The sequence below is a fragment of the Pectinophora gossypiella genome, chromosome 11 (assembly GCF_024362695.1).
Source record: "Pectinophora gossypiella chromosome 11, ilPecGoss1.1, whole genome shotgun sequence".
Lineage (NCBI taxonomy): Eukaryota > Metazoa > Arthropoda > Insecta > Lepidoptera > Gelechiidae > Pectinophora > Pectinophora gossypiella.
In genome coordinates, this window is record NC_065414.1 from 15,089,254 (window position 1) to 15,116,623 (window position 27,370).

Consider the following 27,370-nt stretch of genomic DNA (forward strand, 5'->3'; position numbering starts at 1 on the left):
GTGTGTATGAGAGCCTCACAGCTGCACAGCAGGTGTAATGGCGTCTCATCCTCCTTTAGACAGAATCTGCATAAAGGGGACTCTGTCAGCTCCATTCTATGTAGGTGCTTGTTGAGTCTGCAATGACCCGATAGGGCTCTTCTTAAAATCCGTACCCGCCCCCTAGTAAGAGTAAGGACTAAAACGAATTAAAACCAAACACATAATACATTATTATTTATAAGATACATCTTATAACGCGGCACCAACTCTGATATATGATCGCGCGCAGTCTAGCGGAGTGGAAGCCATTTTCACCTTTAGCTGCTAACGACGCGATCAATCCACGCTGACCCTCGCCAACGGATAGCTAACAACCCGTGGAGAGGTGGGAGCGTTGAAACCTTACACTGGGATTTGTTGAGTCGGAAACTTGGCAGCAGCGAGCGACTGTGGAGCGAAGCGGAGACGTTGAAAATTTTAAAATACAAAGTTGCGAATTGGTGAACACGTATTGTGTTTTTTTTTTATTTATTATGCAAGCTACATGGTATTACAGATTAGATACTATCTTGAATACCAGAAGAGTTCAGATGAGTTTTCTATTATCAGAAATTGCTCTAGAGCAATAAGGCCGCCCAAATTGTACTGTATTCATGTGTTATGCCTAAATGTTGAAATTTAGTTCTGTGCAATAAAGTATATTTGATATAACCGGATATTTCGAGGTGCAACGGACTTGTAAGTTTAGGGACTTAAGGAGGTTATCGTATCGCGCACTGTGATCCTGCGCACTTGCTTCTCGAACCCGGAGCGTCGGTTCGAACCCAGTGGTACCGAACTTGCACCAATGGGTTATTAATTTATCTCAAGTGCAGTTTTCATAAACACGATAAGCTCGACCTTTATAGACGGCGCAGGCGATACGACATACCACCTATCACGTTGGTACAGAAAACCCGGTGTGGTATTGGTATTTGGTTCCTCTTGCGATGGATGTACCTCTTACCCAATTGGGATATAGTCGTGACCTTATGTTATGTTATCGCTCATTCTACAAATTAACGCACCGATTATCCTAACAGATACCAGCATATTTTTCAGAATCTTCTTCGTTATTATTATGAACGTCAGTGTGGTTACTCATAAATTATTATTTTGTGTGTATTATTTATATCAGTAGGTATATAATGTTAGGTTATGTATATGGGTTAGGTATATATTATATTTGTAAGTATGTTATATATATTTATTTGCATGTATTTTATTGGTAAAATTGTACTTTATTGGTAATAAGTTGTACTTATAGTTTGTACCCGCAATCTTTCAATTTTTTTTTACAGTTTTCCCTCACCTTATGGTTGTCTGGAAGAAATCGCTTTAAGCGATAAGGCCGCCATTTGCCATGTACTTAATTAAGAGACTTTTTGTAATTATTTCTTTTTATTTTGGTGCAATAAAGTGTATTTGTATTGTATTGTATTGTATACCAGAGTGCAGCTGTGAGGCTCTCATGCATAGTAGAAGCCGAGCACTGGGGGGCCACAATATGGACCCCTGGGAAGTCATGGAACTTTCCTCCAAAAAGGCGCTGGATCTCTTCGAACGGATCAGTCTAGAGGGCGATTTTTAAATGTAGGGTTTAAGGTCACAACCTGACATGGTCGCAGTGATCTCGCGGGCTGTATCAGTTCGGCCCTCACAATTAACAAATAATAATCCTAACAGATTCGGCATTTAAAGGAAAAAAAGTAAGATAATTTATTTCGACCAGTGATGATGATAACATGCAGGAAAGGTGGTATTTACACGAGCAGCATCAAGATGGGTTATTTACTATTATATGGGTTTTTTATGCTTGCAATTGGGTCGTGCACTAGGTTTAACATAAATAATAAAATTCTGTGAATAAAGTCAGATCTAAAACTAACGAAAATCTTTTTTCTATTTAACTTATTTTTGAATTTTAATCAAGAACACGTAATAATAAGTCCGAAATTCTATCGCGTTTTTCTATGACGTCACAGCGTGCTTTTTCATACAAATTCAATAGTAGGTAATTTAGTGTTTTGACATTTAGTAAAAAGTAACTGATTTGACTAGTTGGAAACTAGCCTATTACACATTATTACTATTGTGGAGATGATGGGAACGATTATATTTTCTTCCCTAACTTGTTTATTTACCAGTTTTATCAATTTTACATCTTCGCCTTAAAAACAACCGACCGCAATTCACCTCTCATTTCGCTCACTCATCGCTCTCTCTTTATCGTTCCGTTTCATTCAGCCTACCATTCCTACATTATAATTCCTACCATTAATAATACTGAAATTACATATTTTTCGTGACGTTCTTTTTAAGTACTCATGTTCTGCCGCCAGCCAGGTAGGAAAATAGGTAAAATCTACTAATCTTGTCATGATTTTTTAAATACGGCCTCTTTTCGAAAATACTAGAGAGTTTTTCAAATTAAATCCTTAACGCCGTTTACCGCTCCGCTACCGCACTAACATCGCACCCTCATCAGCTCGAATTGGCAATCAACACACTTCACGTAATTGGAACCAAATGACTAATCTCATTCGGAACTTCCAGCGTGTTTGAAGATGTTTGAACGTGTCAGTCCTAACGATTTGGTCTTGAAATAACTTTAGTTTGTAAAACTTGTGCGTCTGACATAATAACTTGCTGCAATCAATAAAATAAATAACTATTAAGTATCTTTATTTCCAGAAAAATTACTCTTCATTAGGTTTTAAACGGTCGAGGTCCGAGTTGCTCTATGGTTTTAAGGGCATTAAAATTGACAATAATTCTGTTCGTGCAACAGTTTAAAAGGTGCAAAATGGCCATCCACCACAGCCACCGTAGGCAGAATTTGAATTTAGAATTAAGCGCTTTATTGTTTTGTTTTTATTCCCGCGTGAACAACAATAAAGTACTTAGTTCCGAATTCAAATTTTGATACACGATAAATTTAATAATTGATGAACATGGAAATACGTATGTTCGGAAATGTGATGATTGCTGGAGGATAATAAGTAGAGTTCTTTTGTTTTCTTTTCTAGGGTTCCGTACCCAAAGGGTAAAAACGGGACCCTATTACTAAGGCTTCGCGTTGTCTGTTATCAGGCTGTATCTCAAGAACCGCGATAGGCAGTTGAATTTTTTACAAATTATGTTGCCGCTTTGACAACAAATAATACTAAAAACAAAATGAAATAAATATTACATTTAAGGGGACCATCCATACTTATTTGCTCGGTATCAATACCTACTGTTGTTTACCTAGTCAATGGTGCGGAACCCTTCGTGTGCGTTACACTTGGCCGATTTTATAACATTTTTTCTTTTCCTTTTAACTAACAGTTTCCCTTCTTTCCAGGACGGGACATTCTCCCTAGCAGATTTTACGGACGCTTACCAAGAAAATGAGGTGCAACGCGTGATCCGCGCGTATGAGAACTCCATCTCCATCGACATCCACTGCTCCACCAGTGGTGGTGGAGAATGGGCCAAACTCCCAGACATGCCCTTCGTGAAACATTGCAAGATACGGGTCAACCCCACTGATATTTTGGACTCTGGCTCTCAAGCCATCAAGGATTTTGTCTGTAAGTACCTTTATATTCAACTTTATTAGGTATTGATTGTGTATTTTTTTGGAATTTAAAATTTTGTTTTTAGAACATTCAGAAAAATATTTCTTAGGATTTTTTTTTGTTCTACACAAAAGAATACGTATCGCCCTATATACAAGCGGCTTCTTATATATTGATCATTATTTTTTAGGTTTTTTTTTACACAGCCGCTATATTACCTAACATGAAATTATGTCTGTGAAAAATAAACCAACTTAACCACGGAATAAAAATGGGATAAAACATTAGGAAGGTATTCAAAATAAAAAAAATGGTGTAATTTCAATGTAGAATGAGGAAATTCCACTTGATATTAACTCTGAATTATGGTCTGAATCACCCACCTCAGTATTCGTTACGGTGTCACTAACACCTATACGTACTTATATGGCTACCTGTATGGACTTGTACGGGGTGTAATTTACATCGTAACTAATAATGATCGGGATGATTCAGCTCATTATTCTGAGTTAATATCAAAATGGAATTTTCAATTGCAAAAGTATTGCAATTGAAAAATATAATTTTTGTGAACAAAAATTCCACTTCATGGTCTGAACCATCGACCTCAGTATTCGTTACGATGTCACTACCACCCTGTATGCTATACACCTCTGCCTACCCCTATGGGGACAAGCGTGATGTTATGTAACCTTGTTATGATAACACATAAAGATTTAAAGCCAATCCTCCCGAAATATTAAAACAATGAAACGAAACGAAATTATAATCTCGAAAATGAATTACGTAAAATCAGCTCTCAATTTAAATCCTTTTTTCCCTGAACGTGGAAATTATACTTCGGTGAATATCCATTCATGTTAAAGATACATGCTTCAAAATATACATCGAATAAAGATATTACCGAACAACACAGGCAATATATTCTTAACATAATATATTATATAGCAAATGCTTTATTATGCTTTATTTGTAGTCGTTACATGAGCCATGTCAGGGGCCCTTGGCGGCTCAACAGTAACCCTGACACCAGGGTTGATGGGGTTGATAATCCACCTCACAACCCACACGATAGAAGAAGAATGCTTTATTGCACAAACTGAAGATTTGACAGGTCCGGTTTTTTACAGTTGCCTTCTGACCTTCCAGCCCGCGAAGGGAAAACCAGCCCAATATACCTCCGAAATACATTTCTCGGGAATGTGAGCTTTTTCACGCTATCCTTCACCGCTGAGCACGTGGTTATATCATTTATTATCCAAACATGAATTCGAAAAAAAATTAGAAAATCATTGATCTATACTGAGATTCGAAGCTGCGACCTCAAATTGAGAGTCAAGCGTTCTACCAACTATGCTATCTCGGCTAAAAGTCAGTGCGTAATGTCAAAAACGTAAGAAATGTCAAATAGCAATATCATAACCGAGACCAACGACATAACGTGCCTTCCGAAGCATGGATCATCTTACTTTCGGACACTCGTGTGATTAGCTTGTAACCAAACCATGGCTGGTTTGGTTTTGACATTACAAAGTAATTTTTGTGATAATTTCTATATATAGGTATATAAGAGAGACACGCGTAAAAAATTAAGAAGTAAATAGTTGTAAAAAGTTGGCAAAGTCTGGAACGCTCGGCGGTTAAACCACTAAGTATTATATGTTCCAGTACTCCGTATCCATATTACAGGTTAAAGTACTGCTTCAACTTTTAGTTTCCAACTAGAAATTTCAATTTAATTGAATACCCGGGGAACGGTACGTCATACAGGTGGGTTTGGCCTAGAAACTAGTACAGAGTAATATTAAAAACGAGATCCAATTATGTTTGTTTGTGCTAGAATATTACGAATTAATATACGCCTAGCAAAGGAAAGCTCAACAATAGTTGCAGAGCCGATGTACGGCAATGCAGGATGGAAGGGGCAAGTCACAGGGACTGTAACCTGGAATCAGATTTTTGTTAGAATGCATCTCTCTCTCTCTCTCTATTTAAGAGCTGCGCTCTTGTCGGTGGAGTAATCGCCATTCCTCTCTTCTTCCCGCCAAAACCTTCACCTCCCGATACGACACGACCTGCACCTTCTCTTTTATTTGTTTCATAAATGTTATCCTAGGTCTACCCCTTCCTCTCTTCCCTTCAATTTTTCCTTCTATAATGTTTGTTATAAATGAATCGTGTCGTATCAGGTGGCCAATCATATTTCCTCTCCGGTTCTCTATAGTCTTCAATATGGTCATCAAATCATTGAAATATGATATTTTAATTAATAATGAACTCTCTATCATGATGAACCGTTAGTTACTGTGATTGTTGCCAAACAAACCCAAACCCAAAAATTGCCTGGAACAAACTGTTGCATGAGCAATAAGGCCGCCTGTTGTGATTTTCTGTATATGTTGTCCTTATCTTTGTATTTTGTGTCCATTGTGCTCAATAAAGTATTCTATCTATCTATATATCTATCTGACAGTGGGCAGCAGTAACTGTCAGTACTATTCAGAATCATAGGACAGGAGTCCTAGTACGGCTTTGAAATAGACTACTCCGGGCGCCATCTCATTCACGTCAGACAGAGTACTGCAGGGCGGAAGGCAAGAGGGAAACCATTGGTCTATTTTTCCCTAGAAAAGTAGCATGGAGAAAGTTACACCGACAAGAGCGTTCCTCTTAGTGTGTGAAAGGAATGCTCGGTGACGTGTGGGTACTTAGATGTACTTCTGACTATCCCAATTGGGATATCAATTTGGAGTCACGAGTTTATGATATGTGTTAAAGAAAAGCTGAATATAGTTTCAGAGTTATTGTTTTATTATGGAGATATGAAAAAAAAAACGTTTTCTTGGATGTGACATTATAAGACAAGAAGGTTACGGTACTTTTAAAGTCATATTTATTCATTTTTATTACTTTATTATTTTTTGTACTCTTTTTTTAAAAGGCAATATTTTCCGATTGCCAAACTTGATAAGTTTCACGAGCATTGATTCTAAGAGAATCCTCTCTTAGACCACTGCAAACTCACGCCCTTAATCCTTAATGGGTTAGACAGAGCCACAGTAATGAAAGACAGCTTGCAGCCACTGATACAAGGGACGGTGACATATAATGTCCCCTATCTTAGATATTAACAGCTTCCGTGGTCTTCTGGTTAGAGAGGTCCGGGTTCGATTCCTGATGGGGACATTGTCGAAATCACTTTCTTTAGTAAGAACTTTACAACCTTGAATCTTTTTTGATTATCTGAAAAAATAAGTTGATTCCGTGCTTCGGACGGCACGTTAAGCCGTTGGTCCTGGCTATTAGCCGTAAAAATACCTTCACCAACCTGCAGTGGAGCAGCATGGTGGAGTATGCACCATACCCCGTCCGGTTGATTGAGGGGATGCGTGTGCCCATCAGTGAGACGTATATAGGCTATTTATGTTTATGTTTTATGTTAGATATTAATACGATTTATCACACATCGCTGGTTGCTATTCACCGTCATTTCCTATATCGTTTCATATGAAATTTTCCAATGGAGAAATACTGAACGGAACTGACGCGACTAGGCTTCTGCCAACCGGATCTCATTATCTTAGTAGATCTCCCCACGTTCAAGTGAATACTGAAATGTTCTTCCACTTTCATATTTTATTTTTTACTCTTATGAGATCGATTCTTTCACAGTCACATCCAGCATTTCACAGGCCTAAACCAATGATGAGTCTTGAATTTGTTTTAGATTTAATGTTTTGATCATAAATAATAATTATCACATGCTCAGTGGTGAAGGAAAACGTCGTGAGGAAACCCACATTTCCGAGAAATGCATTTTCGGAGATATGTGATCGTACCTGTATTGGGCTAGTTAATCCTTTCGCGGGTTGGAGGGTCAGACAGGCAGTCGCTTCTGTAAAAAAATCGGACCTGTCAAATCTTCAGGTTAGGTAAACGGACCCCGTGAAAATTGGGTAATGCTAGGGAGATGATGATGTTAGTATGAGATCGATTCCTTTTTTAAAATTTAAAATATTTAAAATATAAAAAAAACTAAATAGAAATGTACGAAAAAATGTTGGACGGAGAGCAAAAAAATAATGAAGAAATAAAAAATAACAACTTTCAGCCACGGCGCCATGACACGGGGTTATTTTGACGTGTCGTTTGAAAATAATCATAATTTTATTTCTCATTAATATTTTTGTCTCTGTGTAAGAATAAAATCGTTTATTTATTTATTTAAACACCATAGAAGGAAGCTACAAGGAAAGAGAGAAAGGGTAAGACCAAGGAGAAGGTAAACGTCTTGTCTTAAAAGGAAGTGAAAAAATTGGCCTTTGATAGACAAGAATGGAGAATGCTACAGCAACAAGAAACATCGACATCGAAATAGGTTTGTAATCGCAAAAAAATGTTTACGCCATACATGGATATACGTAGGTCGTACGGTCTTGACAGACAGACGGACAGCAAATTTTTCCTTTTGAGGTTCGGATCCCTAAAAAAGAGCCTAAGCGAACCATTTAAAAATCTAGAAGCAAATCCAGCACAACCAGTTATAACTGGATTAGAAAGCTCAGCTAGACTCAGCACTCAAACGAACAAGGGACGCTAGTTGAACTGACAACTGTGACGTCGAGTACTAACGAGCCATCTTGCCGCCATTACTATGTCACCTACACGTAATTTAGGTGCCACAACTTTTTTTAACAGAAACCACAGTAATCATATATATTAGAATGTTTTTTGTTTCGATCTGTATATATTGTCTATATACCTGTATATACGTATGTACAGTCATGTACCCACTTTAGAACCCTGTCGCACCAACATATTTGATATTTTATGAGACTTACTGTTTAATTTTGTCAAAAAAGTTAATGTGACATGGTTTCAAAGTGTATACCATATTAGTACTCATGACCGTATGTAGCCAACACTTTAAAAACCTTATTTAAAAAAATTAAACCGACTTCAAAATCTGACAGATAAAAAAGTAAGAAATAATATTTTGTTTGATATAAATTCTGAAGTCGGTGTTACTATAAAGATGGTCGAAACTATGTAACCATGGCGTAGCATTTTATACATACGTATACCTGTGAAAAAAAAGAAAGAAAAACAGCTCTTAAATAAAGAGAGAGAAAAAGAAAAATATACGAATAGAATAAATAGAGAAAAATAGAGCCCAACGCTCAACCACTGGACCACAGAGGCCGTAATATTGGTGGCGCAAAGATTTTTTTTTTAAACTATAAAGCTCAACATTTTATAGCTTCGGAAGGCACGTCAAGCCGTTGGTCCCGGTTACTACTTACATGAGTCACGTCAGGGGCCTTTGGCGGCTCAATAGTAACCCTGACACCAGAGTTAATGAGGTTGGTAATCCACCTCACAACTCACATGATAGAAGAAGACTAAAACTACGTGAGAAACTTTGATAATTTACATAAAGTTGTAGGACTAACAAATCCAGACACTAGATTGCGCTTGCTCGCTTTCGCAAGCGAACAAGCGAAGTCAATTGTGACGTCAACTATGACGCAGTTTTACTTGTACACTAACGAGCGCTTTTGTGACAACATTATACTATTTCCAGTGCTGTGTGCGTCAATCTCAGAAAGAACTAGATGTATTATTATCTACACAGGGTGTTAGTGACACCATAATGAACTAAATATACGGATATGAGACTCTATTTCGACACTGTTGCAAGTGTGTTGATGGTAGGGCTGGCAGAGGAACACCTACAAGGACTTACATTGACCAAATTGGAGATGTCCTTAGAAAAGGTTTAATACGATCTACTCTGAACCGGCGCGCGTGTATGAAGCGATTGATAAATGTGAAGGAAGCAAGAGAAGTGTGTCAGGATTGAAGCAAATGGAATTCTATAGTCTCTACTTACCCCGGTGGGAAATAGGCGTGAGTTTATGTATGTATGTATGTATGCAAGTGCCTTGATCACGGGGTGACCCCCAGTGTCGAAATATCGGGAGTCTCATATCCCTGCTTTAAACGCGGTAAGAACCCGTTATTATGTGTTTTAATTATGTAATAGCATTGGTTGTAGTGAATTATTTGTCGTACCTAGTGTCGTCTGCCATGTATCTCCGTGACAAGAGGGCTCGTTAGTAACATCGCAACGCGGTTGTCACGCTACAGAGAAATCTAGTTATGTTGAACTCGCCACTGTCACTGACAATAGTTAGTGGAATACACATGAATAAAGCCATGCCCGTTACCAGTTATAGGGTGGGTAGATCCACTTGTGTGTGCCAAAGCAACTTACAGCCACTTTTGATGCGAAGTTCTGATTACAAAAAGAAAACATCTTATACATTGTTTTAAATTTACGTGGTTATTATCCTAATTAAAACACATAATAACGGGTTCTTACCGCGTTCAAAATAGGGATATGAGACTCCCGATATTTCGACACTGTTGCAAGTGCCATGATCACGGGATGACTGATGAGATTGGAGTGGAGTAGGTAGATCCATAATTTTCTACGGGCAGACATATCTGTCTACCCTCTTTCTTTGTCTCTTGTTTATGTTTTTGATATCGGAATGTTCGGAACCATCTGAACGCACCAAACTCACTACGACAAACCGCACTCTTCTTCTCTTCTAATGCATTCATCTACTGTAAAGATGTAGGGCTCGAAAAAAATTAAGGATTTCAAAACTGTGGGTATTTAAAATTCAGTAAAGTACTTATTAAAAGTTTGTAAGGTAGTTCATGCGCCCCTTCCCAAACTACTAATTGTGCTGTACATCTTCACATTTTGAAGGTGTGGTTACACCAGCAGCGTTGGGGAATCACTTTTAGGTTAGTTATGGGAACCGATTTACTGGTGGACGCGCGGACGCTGCGGGGCTCGCCGCGCCGCCACTGGCGAATTGTCGTGATCTTTTCTTTTCGCGAAAGAAAATATAAAAAGAAAAACCATTTTATTTTTAATTAATGACATATTCGATACAGAGACTAAAAAGTTTGTCCTATCAAAAAGACTGTAAATAAATATATAAGATTCTTGGAGGCGACACCACTGATAATTAGGTGTATGATGAAACGAAAGCATGTATGAAGTCTTTGATGAGAGTGGAAAAAGCGAAAGTGGTGTGTCAGGATGGTAAGTGGAATTTCGTGTTCTCTGCCTACCCCAACGGGAAAATATGATCTTATGCATGGATCTGTGATGAAGCGTATGGTGCTGTCAGCATACTGAACAGGGGGGTTCAAAAGGCCACATCGAAGCAATTCCTCTAAAAAAGCCATTTGCAAAACCACAAGACATTTGCGCATATAAAAGTAAGTGTGTAATGCAAACAAATGTCAAATAGAACCATTACTTTGTCAGGTGATTGCTTCGATGTGGCTTTTTATATCCTCCAGAAAAACCTTTTACAAGTTCTTAAGTTTTACTATCATGTGACACAATTAATAAATAAAGTTTAGTTCCTCTTGCGATGGATGTATCCCTGACTACCCCAATTGGGAATATAGTCGTGAGCTTACGTTACATTTTCATTAAAATAATATACAAATTACATTTAAATAAGTAGGTACATTCTAAAAATAACATACATTTTCCTTTGAAAGCGAGCTAGGTTGCTACGGATGCAAATCAGGATGACTTGCTACGAACTACGCCGTAGCAACGTAGCAAATTGCTACGGGTGGCTGAGTCGTAAACTACATTAGCGTCTGCGAGTATGACGTGAAGTGATTCAGTTATGTATGGTAACATGGTAACATACATACTGACAGATACGAATTCACGCCCGTAATGCCTCATAGGGTGGCCAGAGCCACAAGTAAGCAGAAGAAAATTTACAGATACGTCCTAGGATTTATTCGATCAACCCATTATTATTGTAATGATTCATCGCCTGTCATATTACAAAACACCTCTGTTCCTATTACAAAACACGACGACATTGCTAAGTAATTTTATAATGTATACCCAACCAAAAAAACGAATGAATACCATTACGTTCACAAATGTAAATGAAAATAGTTTCACAAAAACTTACTCTGTTAAAATAAACAAAAATGCCACTTTCCAAATTGCTTTTTGCCACTTTGTTTCTCGCCGTCAACGTCGCTAGTTTTGTAAGCGAGATAATTTTGGCGCCTGGAGGTTTCACCAGAGCAAATTGTACGCAATACAAAAGTTAGGCGTTTGTAACAAAGCCCACAGGCGTTGGGGAAATGGTGCAAATTGGAAGCGCAGGCGATGCTGCGACAATTTATGTCACAGAGCTTTATAAAAAGCACAGTTTTTTTTTTTATATTTTCACTGCACTTTATTTTGCTGTCGTTGAAACGAACGTCATGTGTCATGAAACGAGCAGGAGGTATGTGGGTTTTAGATTGGTTCTATTTTTAGCAATGCTAGGTATATTCTAAAAGTATATCTCTATAGTTTAAAAATATTACTTTTATCTAGTATCGATGTCTAGTTATATTATATCAATAGTAAACTCTCTTCTCTTTTTTCTTTTTTTTTCTTTCTTGTTTCTGTTTTTTGTCTCCATTGTGCTCAATAAAGTATTTTATCTATCTATCTATCAATAGAATATAGTTATAGAAACAATGTGATAAGAGAGAAATATAATGTAAAAGATGATGTAGTGAGTAAGATTGTTGGACACGTGGAGCAAATGAAGGATAATAGGATTACGAAAGGCGGTATATAAGGCGAAGGTTGTTGGTAGAGCTGGCAGAAGAAGATCTAGACGGACACACATTGACCAAATTGAGAATGTTCCTAAAAAAAATATTACGATCTCTGGACCGCGGCGCGTGTACGATGTATGTAAAGGAATCAAGAAAAAACGTCAAGATTGACGCGAATGGAATTCCATTGTACCCTCTTATACCGGTGGGAAACACACTAGATCCTGTTACTTTTGAGATAGTTCGTCATACTATGATATGACATAACATAGGTGGCGTCTTACTGCTAAGGCACCTCTCTCATCATTAATCAAACGGAATGTACAGTATACAGGGTGTTAGTGACATCGTAACGAATACTCAGAGGGATGATTCAGACCATGATTCTGAGTGGATATCAAGTGGAATTTTCCGTCGCAAAATTCATGTTATTTTTTTAGTTTTTTTAAATTATTTTCAATTCCATACTTTTGCGATGGAAAATTCCACTTGATATTAACTCAGAATAATCAGCTGAATCATCCCTCTCAGTATTCGTTACGATGACACTTACACCCCATACAAGTACATACAGTAGCCATATAAGTAGGTATGGGTGTTAGTGACACCGTAACGAATATTGAGGGGGATGGTTCAGACCATGATTCTGAGTTGATATCAAGTGGAATTTCGTGTCAAAAAATTCATGAAAATTTTTCTTTTCTTTTTAATTATTTTCCAATCCATACTTTTGCAACGGAAATTCCTACTTGATATCAACTCAGAATCATGGCCTGAACCACTCCTCAAAGTTTTCGTTACGATGTCACTAACACCCTGTATATTTCACCATGAGTCGCATGCATTAGTTAAAGACAGTAATATTTGTCGCGTCTACCTCGATAGCATGCGCCTTGTCGCCCTAGGTATCCAATAACCTCCAACACAGAAAACCACGTAGTAAATCTCAAGCGGCAATAACTCGCACCACCTATTACTCAAGCCAAGACCAATTTCACGTTCCCTACTCGAACAAGTTAGACAAGTGTACTGCCATACACTAATCACCTTCTAATTATAGGAACAACGCCTCACGATCTGCGAACTGGAAAGCGCCTGATAAAATTAATAAGCAATTACGCGTGACATGGATGGAGTCTGGAGTTTAGGAATGTTATTAATATTGTAGGCGTTTCGTGTTTAGATATATATTATGCAGTGTTATTATGGTGTCACAGAACAATGTTAACAAAATAAATATAATACTCGCAACACTCCAGTTATAAAATATAGTATAAATAGAATATTTGGACTGCATATCTCTCGTTGGATCCAATTCAAATTTTGTGTTCTATGTATTTTAAAGCCGTAACGCCGAAAGTCCTTTTAAAATCCAAACTACATTGTTTTACTATTGTGTCTGGAAACCTCGGCATTACGAGGTTAAAGCCTCATCGTAACTAACTGTACATTAACTTTAATGGAAAATAGTACATACATAACTCAAGCCCATTATTCCTTCCTGGGGTCGGCAGAGCCACATGTAATCAAAGCCAACTTGCAACCACTGTTGATGATGAAGATATATATGATGAAACATATGGTGACTAGGAGTAAGCCTATCGCTCATAACAATTATTATTGCTGTCGAAAATAGGATAAAGGTAAATTTTATAAATCTGATAAAAAATGCTTAGTTATCGAACGGCTTTGTTTTGTTATTTCTGTCAGAGAATTAGTCTGGCGATTCAGAGGGGTAATGCTGCCAGCCTGTTGGGCACCTTGCCTCGATGTGACGCATTAGAGAAGGTGTTTTGTTTTTAATTATGCAACAAATATTTGTTTTTTTTTTAATTAAATTGTAATAACAGAGTTTCAAACAAAATTATCTAATACGGTGTCCCATAAACCGAAGTAGGTTTAAATAATAGTATAGGCTGTGTAATAATAATCCGTTGGGTTAATATACCTCTAGATTATTGGAGAAATCATTCAAGTTATGTGACAACAGAAATAAGACATGTTATAATTAGTTGGCAAGCTCATTACAAGTTATATTCTAACTTAACTAGGACTGCGGAACTTATCATCGTATAAGTCAATATAACTTATAATGAATCTAAATAAATAGGTAATAAATAATATTTAATCATCATCATCTCCCTAGTATTATCCAGTTTTTCACAGGGTCCGCTTACCTAACCTGAAGATTAAACAGGTCCGGTTTTTTACAGAAGCGACTGCCTGTATGACCTCCCAACTCGCGAAGGGAAAGCCAGCCCAATACATGTTAGGTCACATAACTCCGAAAATGCATTTCTCGAAAATGTGATAAATCATTTATGATCCAAACATGAATTCGAATGCAAATTCGCCAATCATCGGTTTAGGCCTGTGCTGGATTCGCACTTGCGACTTCAAAGTGAGAGCGTTCTACCAACGGGGCTACCACAGGTTTTAATAAATTAAATTAAATAGTAACATCAAAAGGCGTCGTCGTGTCAAAAATAAAAATAAAAGTTTGACCGACCGAGGAAAAGATAGCGTTACGAGTTGAATGCATACTTGATATCTTGGAAAGAGACGGCCAAGATCGGAAGGAGTGGTAGAAAGAGACCTTGGGGCTTAAAATGGCCACATCGAAGCAATTCATCTAAGAAAGCAATATTGCTATTTGACAGTTAGTTGTTTGCATTGTGCACATACTTTTATATGCGCAAATGTCAAATAGCAAAATTGCTTTCTTAGATGAATTGCTTCGATAATTAAAACACATAATAACGGGTTCTTACCGCGTTTAAAGCAGGGATATGAGACTCCCGATATTTCGACACTGTTGCAAGTGCCATGATCACGGGATGACTGATGAGATTGGATCCCGTTATTATGTGTTTTAATTATGATAATAACCGCGTAAACTTAAAACAATGAATTGCTTCGATGTGTCCATTTTAAACACTCTGTTCTAAAATGCACCTAATACCAACAATTTTTCATTATCGGGTAAATCTTGTAAATTCCAAAGTCAACAAAGGATGCCAGACTATAAGAGCTGTGTAATAATAAAACTGGTCTCCCAATAAATAGGTACCTACCTACCCTATATAGATGTATCGGTGCTCGACTGCCGGATATGGCAGCAGACAGAGCGTTCCAGGAATGTCCAATAAAGGCATACATAACCTCCCTGTTTATATGATGCGGCTCGATAAACAATAGCAAACACATCTAGTTACGAACAATGGCATAAGTGTGAGAGTGACAGAAATAGTTGTTTAGATTAATAAAAGTGACGCGCGTATGCACTGAGACGTTATTGAGAATTCATTCCCTAAATGGTAAAAAAGGATCTGAAAGGTTGTATGCAACTTTGTTATTTTTGAAGGTAGAAGCTGAAATTTTTGAGCCATTGGGCAATGGTTGGTATTCCTGACAGTTAAAAGGCGCAAAGGTTATCTAAAAAGAGCTTTATTTTACCTGGTCTTTAGGCAAATACTATCAGAATACAAGAAGGAACAATTGAAAAAAAAAACAGCATGTGTCCTTACAATTAAAGAGTTTTTACAACAGGAAAATACACACAGTTTGGTGGTAGGGCTGACAGAGGAAGACCTAGAAGGACGTACATTGACCAAATTGGAGATATCCTTAGAAAAGGTTCAGTACGATCTACTCTGAACCGGCGTGCGTGTATGAAACGATTGAAGACTGTGGAGGAAGTTAATGGAATTCCATAGTCTCTGCTTACCCCGGTGGGATTCTAGCTTCAAAACGTTTTTCCGATTCTGTTCCGCACCACCCAAATCCCCTGGTAGTTGCGGCTTCCGGATACATCCCGCTTAGGGACGGCACTGAAAAGTATCGGCGTCCGAAGGACGTAATATACGATCCCGACGACCCGATTACTCTAGCCATAGAGGCAGCCAATCAGCTCGCGACACCAAACACTTCAAGACCCGATACCGACCCCGCCGGCTTGGTCGACGATTTCCCTCAATTAGCGCTTGTCGCTATCGACCCACTAGGGTCGATTAATTCCTTCAAATATTTTTCCTCTCAGACGACGCCCTGAGACGAGGTTCGCGCCCAACTGGGAACCCTCATGGCTGTTGTCTGAAACGTTGTACCGGGTGAGAGCCTTCAGCGCTCCCCATTTGTCCGGCCAAGTAGTTAATGCCATCTGCGGCAAATCTACAATAGGTCACGTCAAAAAAAAGTGGGATATAGGCGTGAGTTTATGTGTGTATGTATGTATGTCGCGGGCGAACAGCTAATTACTATTACATATAATTATTATTATATGTATAATTATTATACATAATGTACGTATATATTAAAACTAAATATCGTAAAGTTTCACTTCCTTATCGAAAAGTAACTTGTCAGTATCACTTATCTCGCTTGAATAGAGAACCGTCAGGATACACATTCACACATTATTATATCTGTACTTACTGGACGGCTTTTGTTACAGTATTGATTATGTTGAAACTAGCAACCACCCACGTATTGTATTTACTAGAAAATCCTACTGTCTAGTTTAAAGATAGAATGGTTATAGGTAAATACTTATAAAATGTAGCCTTAAAATGTACTCGTAATTAATATCATTGGTCTAATAACATTAAATTAAAAATTTTAAAATCCTCGACCAAAAAAAGTACTCAATTATTATGACAAAAGGTTAAAAATGCTTAACGCAATAGAAAGCAAAAAATAACTTACTCCACATATGCTTGCAAGCAAACTGAGCAACACTGAGCGTGTAACATTCTTATCACACTTAACAAACGACCTGATGACCTTGAAGACCTGAACCGATTTCCACCAAACATAGCTAAGAACACTCGACTGATATACCTTTTCAAACAAAAAGAGCCGCACTAAAATCGGACCATCCGTTTGGAAGCTACGATGCCACAGACAGACACACATTTACACAGACACGTCATACTTATAACACCCCGTCGTTTTTGCGTCGCGGGTTGAAAATATTACCTAGGTATAGAATATATGACACGGGTATAATTTAAGTTAAACGTTACATTTATACTGGCCGCGATTCCTGCAGACATCTTCATATTCGCCGAAAAGGAAAGAGACGGATGATTGACAGTCGTAAATTTTAGGAAGAATGAGTAAATTAATGAATAACCCGGGCGAATCAAAAAGTATCTCGCCGGTATGTAAATCGTTTGACGTGTGCTGTCAGCTTAATTCCGTCGGGTTATTGGCCAATGTAAAATGTTTAGACGGTTGTTTTAGATTTCTGCTTAAAATTGAACCCTATTTTGAACGCGGTAAGAACCCGTTATTATATGTTTTAATTATGATAATAACCGCGTAAACTTAAAACAACGTATGTTAGTAGGTTGTTTTAAAAAATGATGCCATAGAATTCGTACAATAGTGTGTTGAATTCAAGCTTATAAAAGAATTTTACCTCACCACTTTCCATTTTTTTTTTTTTTTGAAAATGCTCCTTACAGCAACTAAACTTAATAACCTTAGACCTTGTAATAAAGCATACGTTAGCGTGCCCCGGGACTTTCTTTGTGGAGCCCGTTGCCTTTACCAACCAACTGGCTTTCATTCTTGCGTTGAGGGTCAACAGTCTGGAAGTTTCATTATGATCTACATAAAGCATTAGACTTCAAATGAAAGCAAAACGAAACACAAAGGGAAAAAGTTGCTTTTAGTTTACATACTTCGTCGAATCTTTCATAGTTTGATGTTTGCATAAAAGAAAAAAATAATTACTTAGTACATATTTCGTAGTAATCATTATTGCTGTAGTCTTGGTAGTTTAAATGAAATTTTTGTCTCTTCTTCTGTCGTGTGGGTTGAAAGGTGAATTACCAACCTCATCAGCCCAGTCAGGGTAACTACTGAGCCGCCAAAAGCCCCTGACATAGCTCATGTAACGACAACTTACATTGGTAAGTAGTAACCGGGACCAACGGCTTAACGTGATTTCCGAAGCACGGATCATTTTACTTTCGGACAATCAGGTGATCAGCCTGTAATGTCCTAACCAAACTAGGAATCACAAAGTAATTTTTGTGGTATTTCCTCACCGGGATTCCAACCCGGGACATCGGGTTTAATGATTATGTAGAACTTCCCAACCCACACGATAAAAGAAGAAGAAGAGAAAAATCTTATTAATAAAACTGTTCAGAGTTAAATTCTGAATTTCTCTGCCTACCCCTTTGCAGATACAGGCGTGATGATATGATAGAACTAGGTATGAAACTGAAAAAGTCTTGAACAAATCGTAGTTTTAAAAAGTAAATTAAAAAAAACCGTCTTCAGACGCAAAGCTAAAAAGCAAAAAAGAAAGATTTACTTCGCACAAAATAATAAGTACGTATTTACAATTAGTTAATTAAAAATATTACATAATTATTTTATAATTTTGAAGTCTGTATATGTGAAAAAAAATATACGGTCGAATTGAGAAGTCCTTCTTTGAAGTCGGTTAAAAAGTATGCAATTATACATAATATATAAACTATTTTAATTGTTGTTCTATTTATAAATTAAAACCGTGCATGTTTAGATGGCGTGAGTTCTTTGAAAACATTTCAAAACAAAACAACAGAAATAAAGCATAATGACCAAGTTCTGCTTAACGATTATAGTTAATGGAATAGATAACGAACAGTACTTGATTCGTATTTGACTATTGCTTTTCAATTATAGTTTTGGCGCTCCTGTGGTCCAGTGGTTGAACGACGGTCCGGAGGGTCCGAGTTGGAATTCCGGTGGAAACATAATAATCAAACGATATTATTATTATGTTTCCACCGGAATTCCAACTCGGGCCCTCCGGACCGTCATTCAACCACTGGACCACAAAAATAATAAAGTATTAACGACGGTCCGGAGGGCCCGAGTTGGAATTCCGGTATTATTATTATGTTTCCACCGGAATTCCAATTCGGGCCCTCCGGACCATCGTTAATACTTTATTATTTTTAATAATTACAAAGTCCACACTAAAAACAATTACAAATGAAACTCAAATAATTAACAAAAATAATGCTATTTACTGCACTCGTCAAAAAGCCCGCCCCTGACTAATCCGGGCGCGAAGGTGCCCATTACACTAGCCGCATTTCTGCATATCGTTTAATGTTCCTCTTTTTTTATTATCGTTTTTTTTATTTATTATTTTCTTATTTTTCTTTATTGTTCATTTATTTTGTACTTCTTTATGTTTACTTTATTACCAATACCAATGTATCAAACAGAAAAGGGGTTACTAACACAAGTAAATGTTTGTTTAAAAGTTGTCCCAAACCCGAGGATTGTATTGATTTTTGATAAATCAATAATTTTTGATTTTGATTTGATTTATTGAACTTACAATTTTACAATAATAAAAACACAGACAACTATAATAATTAACCAATTAATAATTAAACTATAATAAAAAACCAATTGCTCTAGGTATGTGGCGGTGTCTGCACTAAGCTCAGCTTGTATCGTAGGGGCCAGATTACGATTTCGTATGTTAAGATTTACAAAATGGACACACGAATAGAATAAATTATAATTATATAATAATAAATTATATACAAGGAAAGGGACGGATGATTGACAGCTCTTAATTTTAGGAAGAATGAGTAAATGAATGAATAACCCGGGCAAATCAAAAAGGTATGTCGCTGGTATGCAAACCGTTTGACGTGTGCTGTCAACATAATTCTGGCGGGTTATTGACTAATGTAAAATTTTTAGACGGTTGTTTTACATTTGTGCTTAAAATTGACGTGTGTTCCATAAATTTTATGCTTGTCGACTACCCCTCCCTTTCCTTTTCGGCGGATAAGAATGACAGATATAACTTAAAATAAAATTAGATGGTGTTTGCAGGAATTAGCACCATTATATAATAAATTATAATGAGAAATTATAACTTACTGTTAACAGAGTTTTTACATCAATGAACACGAACCGATCGTTCATGTACTTTGGCAGAGGGGAACGCGTGCATAACGCCTGTCTATAATTTCTCAGAGAATAAAGTAATAGGGATAGTCTACGAATAAATTATATTATTTATTTGAAGGCGATTGTATAGAGAACTTGCCCATCCAGCTATAAAGTAACAGCCACAAAGACCATCTCCATTTTAACCCACACACGCAAGGAACCGCTATTAACATTTCATACACATTACCCAGCACTTCGAGCGTGAGATTTAAATTGAAACCACCAACACTACATTTTAGACCTTAAATTTAAAGCTAGATGGTAGATTATACCCTGCTAGACACTCAAGTTACTAGGGCAGAAATATTACGAGCACACTCCAATGGTTAGGTAACCTAGTCTAGGGTTGAGGCAATTCTAAATGCTTGAGTTTCTGGAATATTCGAGAACGTTCGAGAACTTTCGAGATGTTTCTAGAGACGTGAAAGTAATAATAAAGTTGTATGTGGTATTGATAGATGTTTTATATATCGAACTGGTAGAGTTACTAACTCCAACAATTTTATTATGCAAAATAAAATAAAACATTGCAGATCTCTAGGGAAGCTACTAAATTATAATTATTGAACTTGGATTCAAATGCACTCACTTTTTTTGTATGGTTCCTCCTCTGACTAAATCTATCGGGGCGAGTGGCGCGCGCGCTCCCAACAATAAACCAGTGAAAAATGAAAATGAAAAAGCCATTTATTTGCTTAATTACGTTGTAATACAAAAAATAAGCCTTCCCAGTAAGTAAAATAATTCACTTGTGTTGGGAATAACTCGCAACCTTCTCCTAGCCTACTTTATAAATCGAAAAGGTAATAAAATAACTTACTTACTTAAAAGTAAAACTTCTAAAATGCTTCCAGTCGGTCTTAGTCTAACTGCGCATGTATACATGTTAACGTACGTACAGATAATATTTTAAATTTGTCACAAAATGAATTTAAAGCTCATGTGAAGCTTACTTTATGTAAAAAAGCTTATTATAAGATAAATGACTACGTAAATGATAAAAATGTCTGGCAGTAAATGTGTTCCTCTAGTTATTAAATAACTTGTAATGTGTTGATTTAAAAGGTGTGTTGCTGTTGCAGTTTCTTGTCATTTCTTCTCCTCAGTCATAACACCTTGCGAAATGACGTAAATTCAAAAATGTTACATTGACCTTCATCAAGTTTATCCATGATAATTACGTTGAATAAATGATTCTGATTTCCTGATTTAAACGCGGTAAGAACCCGTTATTATGTGTTTTAATTATGATAATAACCGCATAAACGTAAAACAATGCAACAACAAGTAATTGTATTATGTAAACGTTATCCTTCTACACGGAGGCAGTTAATGTTCTAAAATTGATATATGTAGATGGGTGTTATCATGCGACAGATGTCATCATCTGTTAGGTTCATACCTAACACCGTTCCAATCAAATATTTTAATCTTTGCCTTTGATTTTGTTGCAGCATACTTAGAGCCGTACATAGTGCCGGCATCGCTGGAGCAACTCCTGGTGTCGAGCGACGTGGTCGGCAACATAAGGTTCAGCCACCCCACGCTCTACGTCTTCCCGGGGGGGCAGGGCGACGCCGCACTCTTCGGGATCAATGGATTTAATATGCTAGGTGAGTTTATAATGTCCGGTAAGTTCTATACTACGTATAAAACGGAAACTCACCGCTCCCCACCAGCGGCCGCGCTGTGTTTACCTCACCCCCCTCGGTTTTACTTTAGTCTTCAAATATATGACGTCAAACGTCACACACACACAGATGCGCGTGTACGATAACGTCAATTTTTAGTGTCTGTGTAAAACGAGGTGTTTTGTATGAAGTGTCGGGGTGTACCAAAAGACATGGGTAATAGGCGCGGGAGAACAAAAAACGATCAAAATAGATTGTTTTGCCTGACATTCTATAATAGTCACTATGGTCCTATGGTACACTGGCTTGCTTCTCAAACGGGGAGCAATAGTTCAAACCCCGGTACCGGACTTGCACCAATGAGCTGTTTATTTATCTTAAATAAAGTGTTCACTAACACAGTTGGCTCGACCATTATAGACGGCGATACGGCTCACCAAGTCACCACCTATCACGTTGGTCTAACAGAAAGCTTTATGAGATATGGGTATGTGGTTTACCTTGCGATGGATGTACCTCCGGTTAGTAACACAATAATTAAAAAAAAACTCACCCCCTCGATTTGACGAAAGTTCCATTTGATTCTCGTATCGACTTCCAATCGAACCTGCAAAGAAAAAAAAATATATTTCAGTATATAAAGTAACAACAATTCCATGGTCGGGGAATTATTTGCAAAGTATACATAATAAATATATATATTATATTATATAAATATATATAATATATATATATATATATATATACATATAATATATATTACAATTTGTCAGAAAGTAAATTTAAAGCTCATGTGAAGCTTACTTTATATAAAAAGCTTATTATAAAATTAATGATTACCTAAATGATAAAAATGTCTGGTATGAAATGTGTTCCTATAGTTATTAAATAACTTGTAATTTACCCTCATTGATTTAATAGAAGTGTTGCTGTTGCAGATTCTTGTCATTTCTTTTCCTCAGCCAAACGTCTTGCGAAATGACGTAGATTCAGAAATGATAAACTGCCCATCATCAAATTTATCTATGATAATTACGTTGATTAAATGATTGTGATTTCTTAGTACTTTTGCAATTTTAATCAAAATACTATTCAATATTCCACTCATTTAACGTTTCATTGTATTATAGAAGACAGGACGCCTCTTTACGCGTCAGTTCAATGTAAACTCTCCATTCCAAATTCAATTGTCAAGTCAAATTAACAGTTGATACCAAATCATAATTGGCTGTCTCTCAACGAACTCATTTAAGTACAAAAGAATAATTTACCATTTCAAATAAAGAAGATAGAAAGGCAAGATGGGTTGTGACTAATTGGTGACTAGTGAATGTTGGCATTTTAGGTCTTTTTAGACTCTAGGCCTTTGGAATTGCCTAATCACGCAAATTGAATTGGGAATAAAATGGGCATTTCCGTTTGTTTCGTCTTTGTATTTCTTGATTCAATTAAGTGTTAGTTTGAAAGAGTTTAAATATTTTTCCTATCATAATTGAAATCTTGAGCCGTGGTAGAACAGCTGGTAGAACGCTTGCCTCCCACTTTGAGGTCGCAGGTTCGAATCCAGCACAAGCCTAAACCAATGATTGTCGAATTTGTTTTCGAATTCATGTTTGGATCATAAATGGTTATCACGTGGTCAGCGGTGAAGGAAAACATCGTGAGGAAACCCACATTCCCGAGAAATGCGTTTTCGGAGGTATGTGACCTAACCTGTATTGGGCTGGTTTTCCCTTCGCGGGTTGGAAGGTCAGACAGGCAGTAGCTTCTGTAAAATACCGGACCTGTCAAATCTTCAGGTTAGGTAAGCGGACCCTGTGAAAAACGAGATAACGCTGGGAGATGATGATGATGAATTGAAGGTTTGAACAGTATCATCATCATCAGCCGTATGACGCCCACTGCTGGGCATAGGCCTCCCCCAAGGATCTCCAATAGCGGAACAGTATACCGCGATCAAATCCAGGATGTTTAAAAAATGTGTGTTTACCACTCTAGACAAAGGAATGCAATACCAAAATACAACGATCTCGAAATACCGAATATGATCCATCTTAGTTAGTTTCAGCACTAATGATAGATTGGTGGTCACTAGACTATATTTAGTCTAATTGAAGGCGCAACATCTAGTCTATATACTTATTAACTACTTAGCTAAATACACAGACGTCTGATAGTATATTAGGTTAATAATAGCTTTTGATGCAACATTGAGCCTTCGCAATGAGAGGGTTTGGCAGCACAGCGTCCAGAATGGCGCAGGCTGGTGATGAGGCGGGTACACGAGTTCGAGCAACAGCGCACGGCAGACCTCGACGCTAAACGTGATGAGTTGCAAGGCCCGTCCCCCTGCTGTATTCATTATAATTACCAAAACGGTGTGCTCACGTGCCCTCACTGTGCGCGGGAAGATAGGCTACATAAGCCATCGTCGGGTGCATCAGCGTCGTACCAACTAGGAGTCGAAGTGGTCACCATGGCCAAAATCGGTCGGAGAGATCATCATCATCAATAGCTTTTCGCCCCTGAATTGCCATTCAGAAGACAAAAATGTGCACTACGCATAATTGCGAAAGTACCTTGGGATCATCCCGCCCAAGACTTGTTTATAAAATATAATATACTAACCTTTCCGAGTATTTATATATTGCCTGATGCAAAGTATATGAGACATAATATCAGTATATTCCCTACTATAGCTCAGATGCGTAATAGTGACCATCCTTTACGTCGAAGCGGTGGTGACTTGTTGTTTACTCGAAGGACGAGATGCCACAAAACTGGCAGGCTCTTGGATGTGATTGGGCCACAAGTGTACAACGCTATACCCAGTGATATCAGGGGTGCGCCCAGCGACGCATGCTTTGGAAATAAATTAAAACATTATTTGGTTCATAAAGCCTATTATGACTTAACAGAGTTTCTCAATAATATAAAATTAGGATGACGACAATATAGCGATGTAATTTGTATATTGTTATGATTTTATTGTGATGTAATATTGAAATATTGTAAAGTAATCTATATAATGTGTACCTACTCATCGAAATATTTGTTGACGTGTAATGTTTATTATGAATAAAGAATTGAATTGAATTGAATTGACTATGTCTGCGTATACTAATTTATCGTGCGCGGCTATTTATCTATCCTCTTTTCATCCCAATAAGAATGATTTACGAGATAAAAAACTATCCTATATTTATACCAGGGTCTCAAACTATATTTTATCAAAATCGGTTCAGCAATTTAAGCGCGTTACAAACAGACAGAGTTACTTTCACATTTATATTACATTATTGGGTTGGCTGAAAACAGTTGGCTCTAACATTTTAGACGGCGATACGGTTATCACGTTAGTCCAACAGAAAGTTCGGTGAAGTGTAGGTACTTAGTTCATCTTGCGAAGGATCTACCTCTGATAACCCCAAAGATGATGAGCAATGTCAGGGGCCTTTGGCGGCTCAATCATAACCCTGACACCAGGGTTGATGAGACTGGTATTCCACCTCACAACCCACACGATAAGAAGACGACCCTAATGGGAATACAGTCATGAGCTTGTACAGTCAGTACCTATCGCAGCCGTGCGAGCGCCACGAGTACCAGGCGACCAGGACGCGCTAGGAGATTTGTGTAGTGCCAATATTTGAGTGGATTAAGAACAGTGACCTCAATAGTGCTGTGCCGCGTTTTTTACATGCTGGGAATTTTAAAATATTTTTTTAACTGAAATTGAAAAAAATATCAAAAGTGTTTTTTTTTAATTGAAATTTCGCAGATAAGATCTACATAAGGTATAGGTTTGTCCCCTTTCGGCTTGATACCCCCGTTCCGTTACACCCTGTATAATGGGATGGATGAAACGACAATTTCCGACATCGGATCTCTTAAAGATAGTGTTCCTAGAATAGATTTTCCGTCGGATATTTGATCTGAGCAATGCCACCTAGCCTAAGAGCATGCCAACATCAGATGTCGGCACACAGGCAAACAATGCTTTACTTAGGACACTAAGTGGTTTGCTTTCGGATTTCGTTAATCTTCAGAGCTGTTGTTATGGAGTTTATTTTTACTAAATCGATACTAATATTATAAATGGGAAAGTGTACGTATCTATCTGTCTGTCCTGTTTGTTTGCCCGACTTTCGACGACAAAACGGAGCAACGAATTGACGTGACATTTTAAGTGGAGATAGTCGAAGGGATGGAGAGTGGTATTATATATTTAGTTTTAATAATATAGCCTCGCGTTTGACAACAATCTCACCCTATGGTAAGTGACTATCTATGTACGCTTGGTCTATCTTGGTGATCGCTTACCTAGCAAATGCCTATTCAGTCCAGTCTTGAAGGCTCACAGATTAAAACGAGTGGGAAAAACAGACAACAACAGACAGTTCCAGTCCTTTGCTGTTCGCATCAAAAAGGAAGAGACAAAACGTGTAGTGCTGATTGCTGGTATATCCACAATATAAGGATGAAATGCCTGTCGATGTCTAGTGGCCCGTAAAGAAAGCCGATATCTGGTTTTTTGTAGAAAATTGCTCTTGACAGCCATAACATTTTCATTTGAGGGAATGAACTTACACTGTGTACATCACTTAATGTGTACGTATTTATAACACGGAAGGTTTTTTAGAGAAACTCCTTTAGACTGAAGTAAGACCGGGGGGGGAGGGGAGGAGGAAGACTAGCTCTGCCGCTGGGGGGAGCGGAGAGTTGCCGTTCTATACATAGTATTATTCCTTATTCTATGACTATTGTTGATTACCAAAGTTAATAGAACTAAGCCAAAAAACTTGTTTATAGAATGTCAGTGGAATTCACCAATCAAAAATATCCCCTATCCCTCTAGCGATCCATTATACAGTCGTGTAAAACAAACAAGAGCTGAGCTGTCCAATTTCAATTTATATCCAATCAAATGTGTCGCGTTGCTAGTGTTTGCATTCGATTTTATCTCTTGCTTTTATTTCGTTACCGGAATGGGTCTCATCCCCGGATTTATGCCATTTTCAGTTGAGTGCTAAACAAATGGCAAATCCACTCTAGCGTTTTGTGGATAGAATTTTGTTGGTATCACTTCTATATTTCGAATATCTTATGTGATTTTCCGTAGGTTTAAACTGTAAGTGAACACTTCATAAAAAAAAACCTCGTTTTACACATACATTACACGTTGACGTCACGTTGACGTCGTACACGCGCGCGTATGTATGACGTTTGACGCCATGCGATTTAAGACTAAAGTAAGACAGGGGAGGTGAGGTAAACCTAGCTCAGCCGCTGGTGGGGAGCGGAGAGTTGCCGTTCTATACGTATTCCTTATTCTATGACTGTAGATGATTACCAAAGTGACTTAATAGAACGAATCCGCCAAATTTCCATTTTCTGTCACATAACACAACATAACATAACACAAGCTTACAAGCATATTTCCAATATCCGGACCTGTCAAAATCTTCAGGTTAGGTAAGCGGACCCCGTGAAAACGGAGTA

The 27,370-nt window shown here is 37.6% G+C and overlaps 1 protein-coding gene and 1 long non-coding RNA gene across 51 annotated transcripts in view; one reads left to right on the forward strand and one right to left on the reverse strand.

The window, feature by feature from the left end:
• Window positions 1–27,370, forward strand: part of LOC126370837 (microtubule-associated protein futsch) — a 201,532-nt gene that overhangs the window by 133,125 nt on the left and 41,037 nt on the right. For all 50 annotated transcript variants that reach the window (XM_050015860.1, XM_050015862.1, XM_050015871.1 and 47 more), the window contains exons 4-5: window positions 3,368–3,596; window positions 21,692–21,850. In XM_050015860.1, the coding sequence (XP_049871817.1) occupies window positions 3,368–3,596; window positions 21,692–21,850 (388 nt within the window). The remainder of the gene's footprint in view (window positions 1–3,367; window positions 3,597–21,691; window positions 21,851–27,370) is intronic.
• Window positions 1–27,370, reverse strand: part of LOC126370901 (uncharacterized) — a 309,102-nt gene that overhangs the window by 101,371 nt on the left and 180,361 nt on the right. The window lies entirely within an intron of this gene.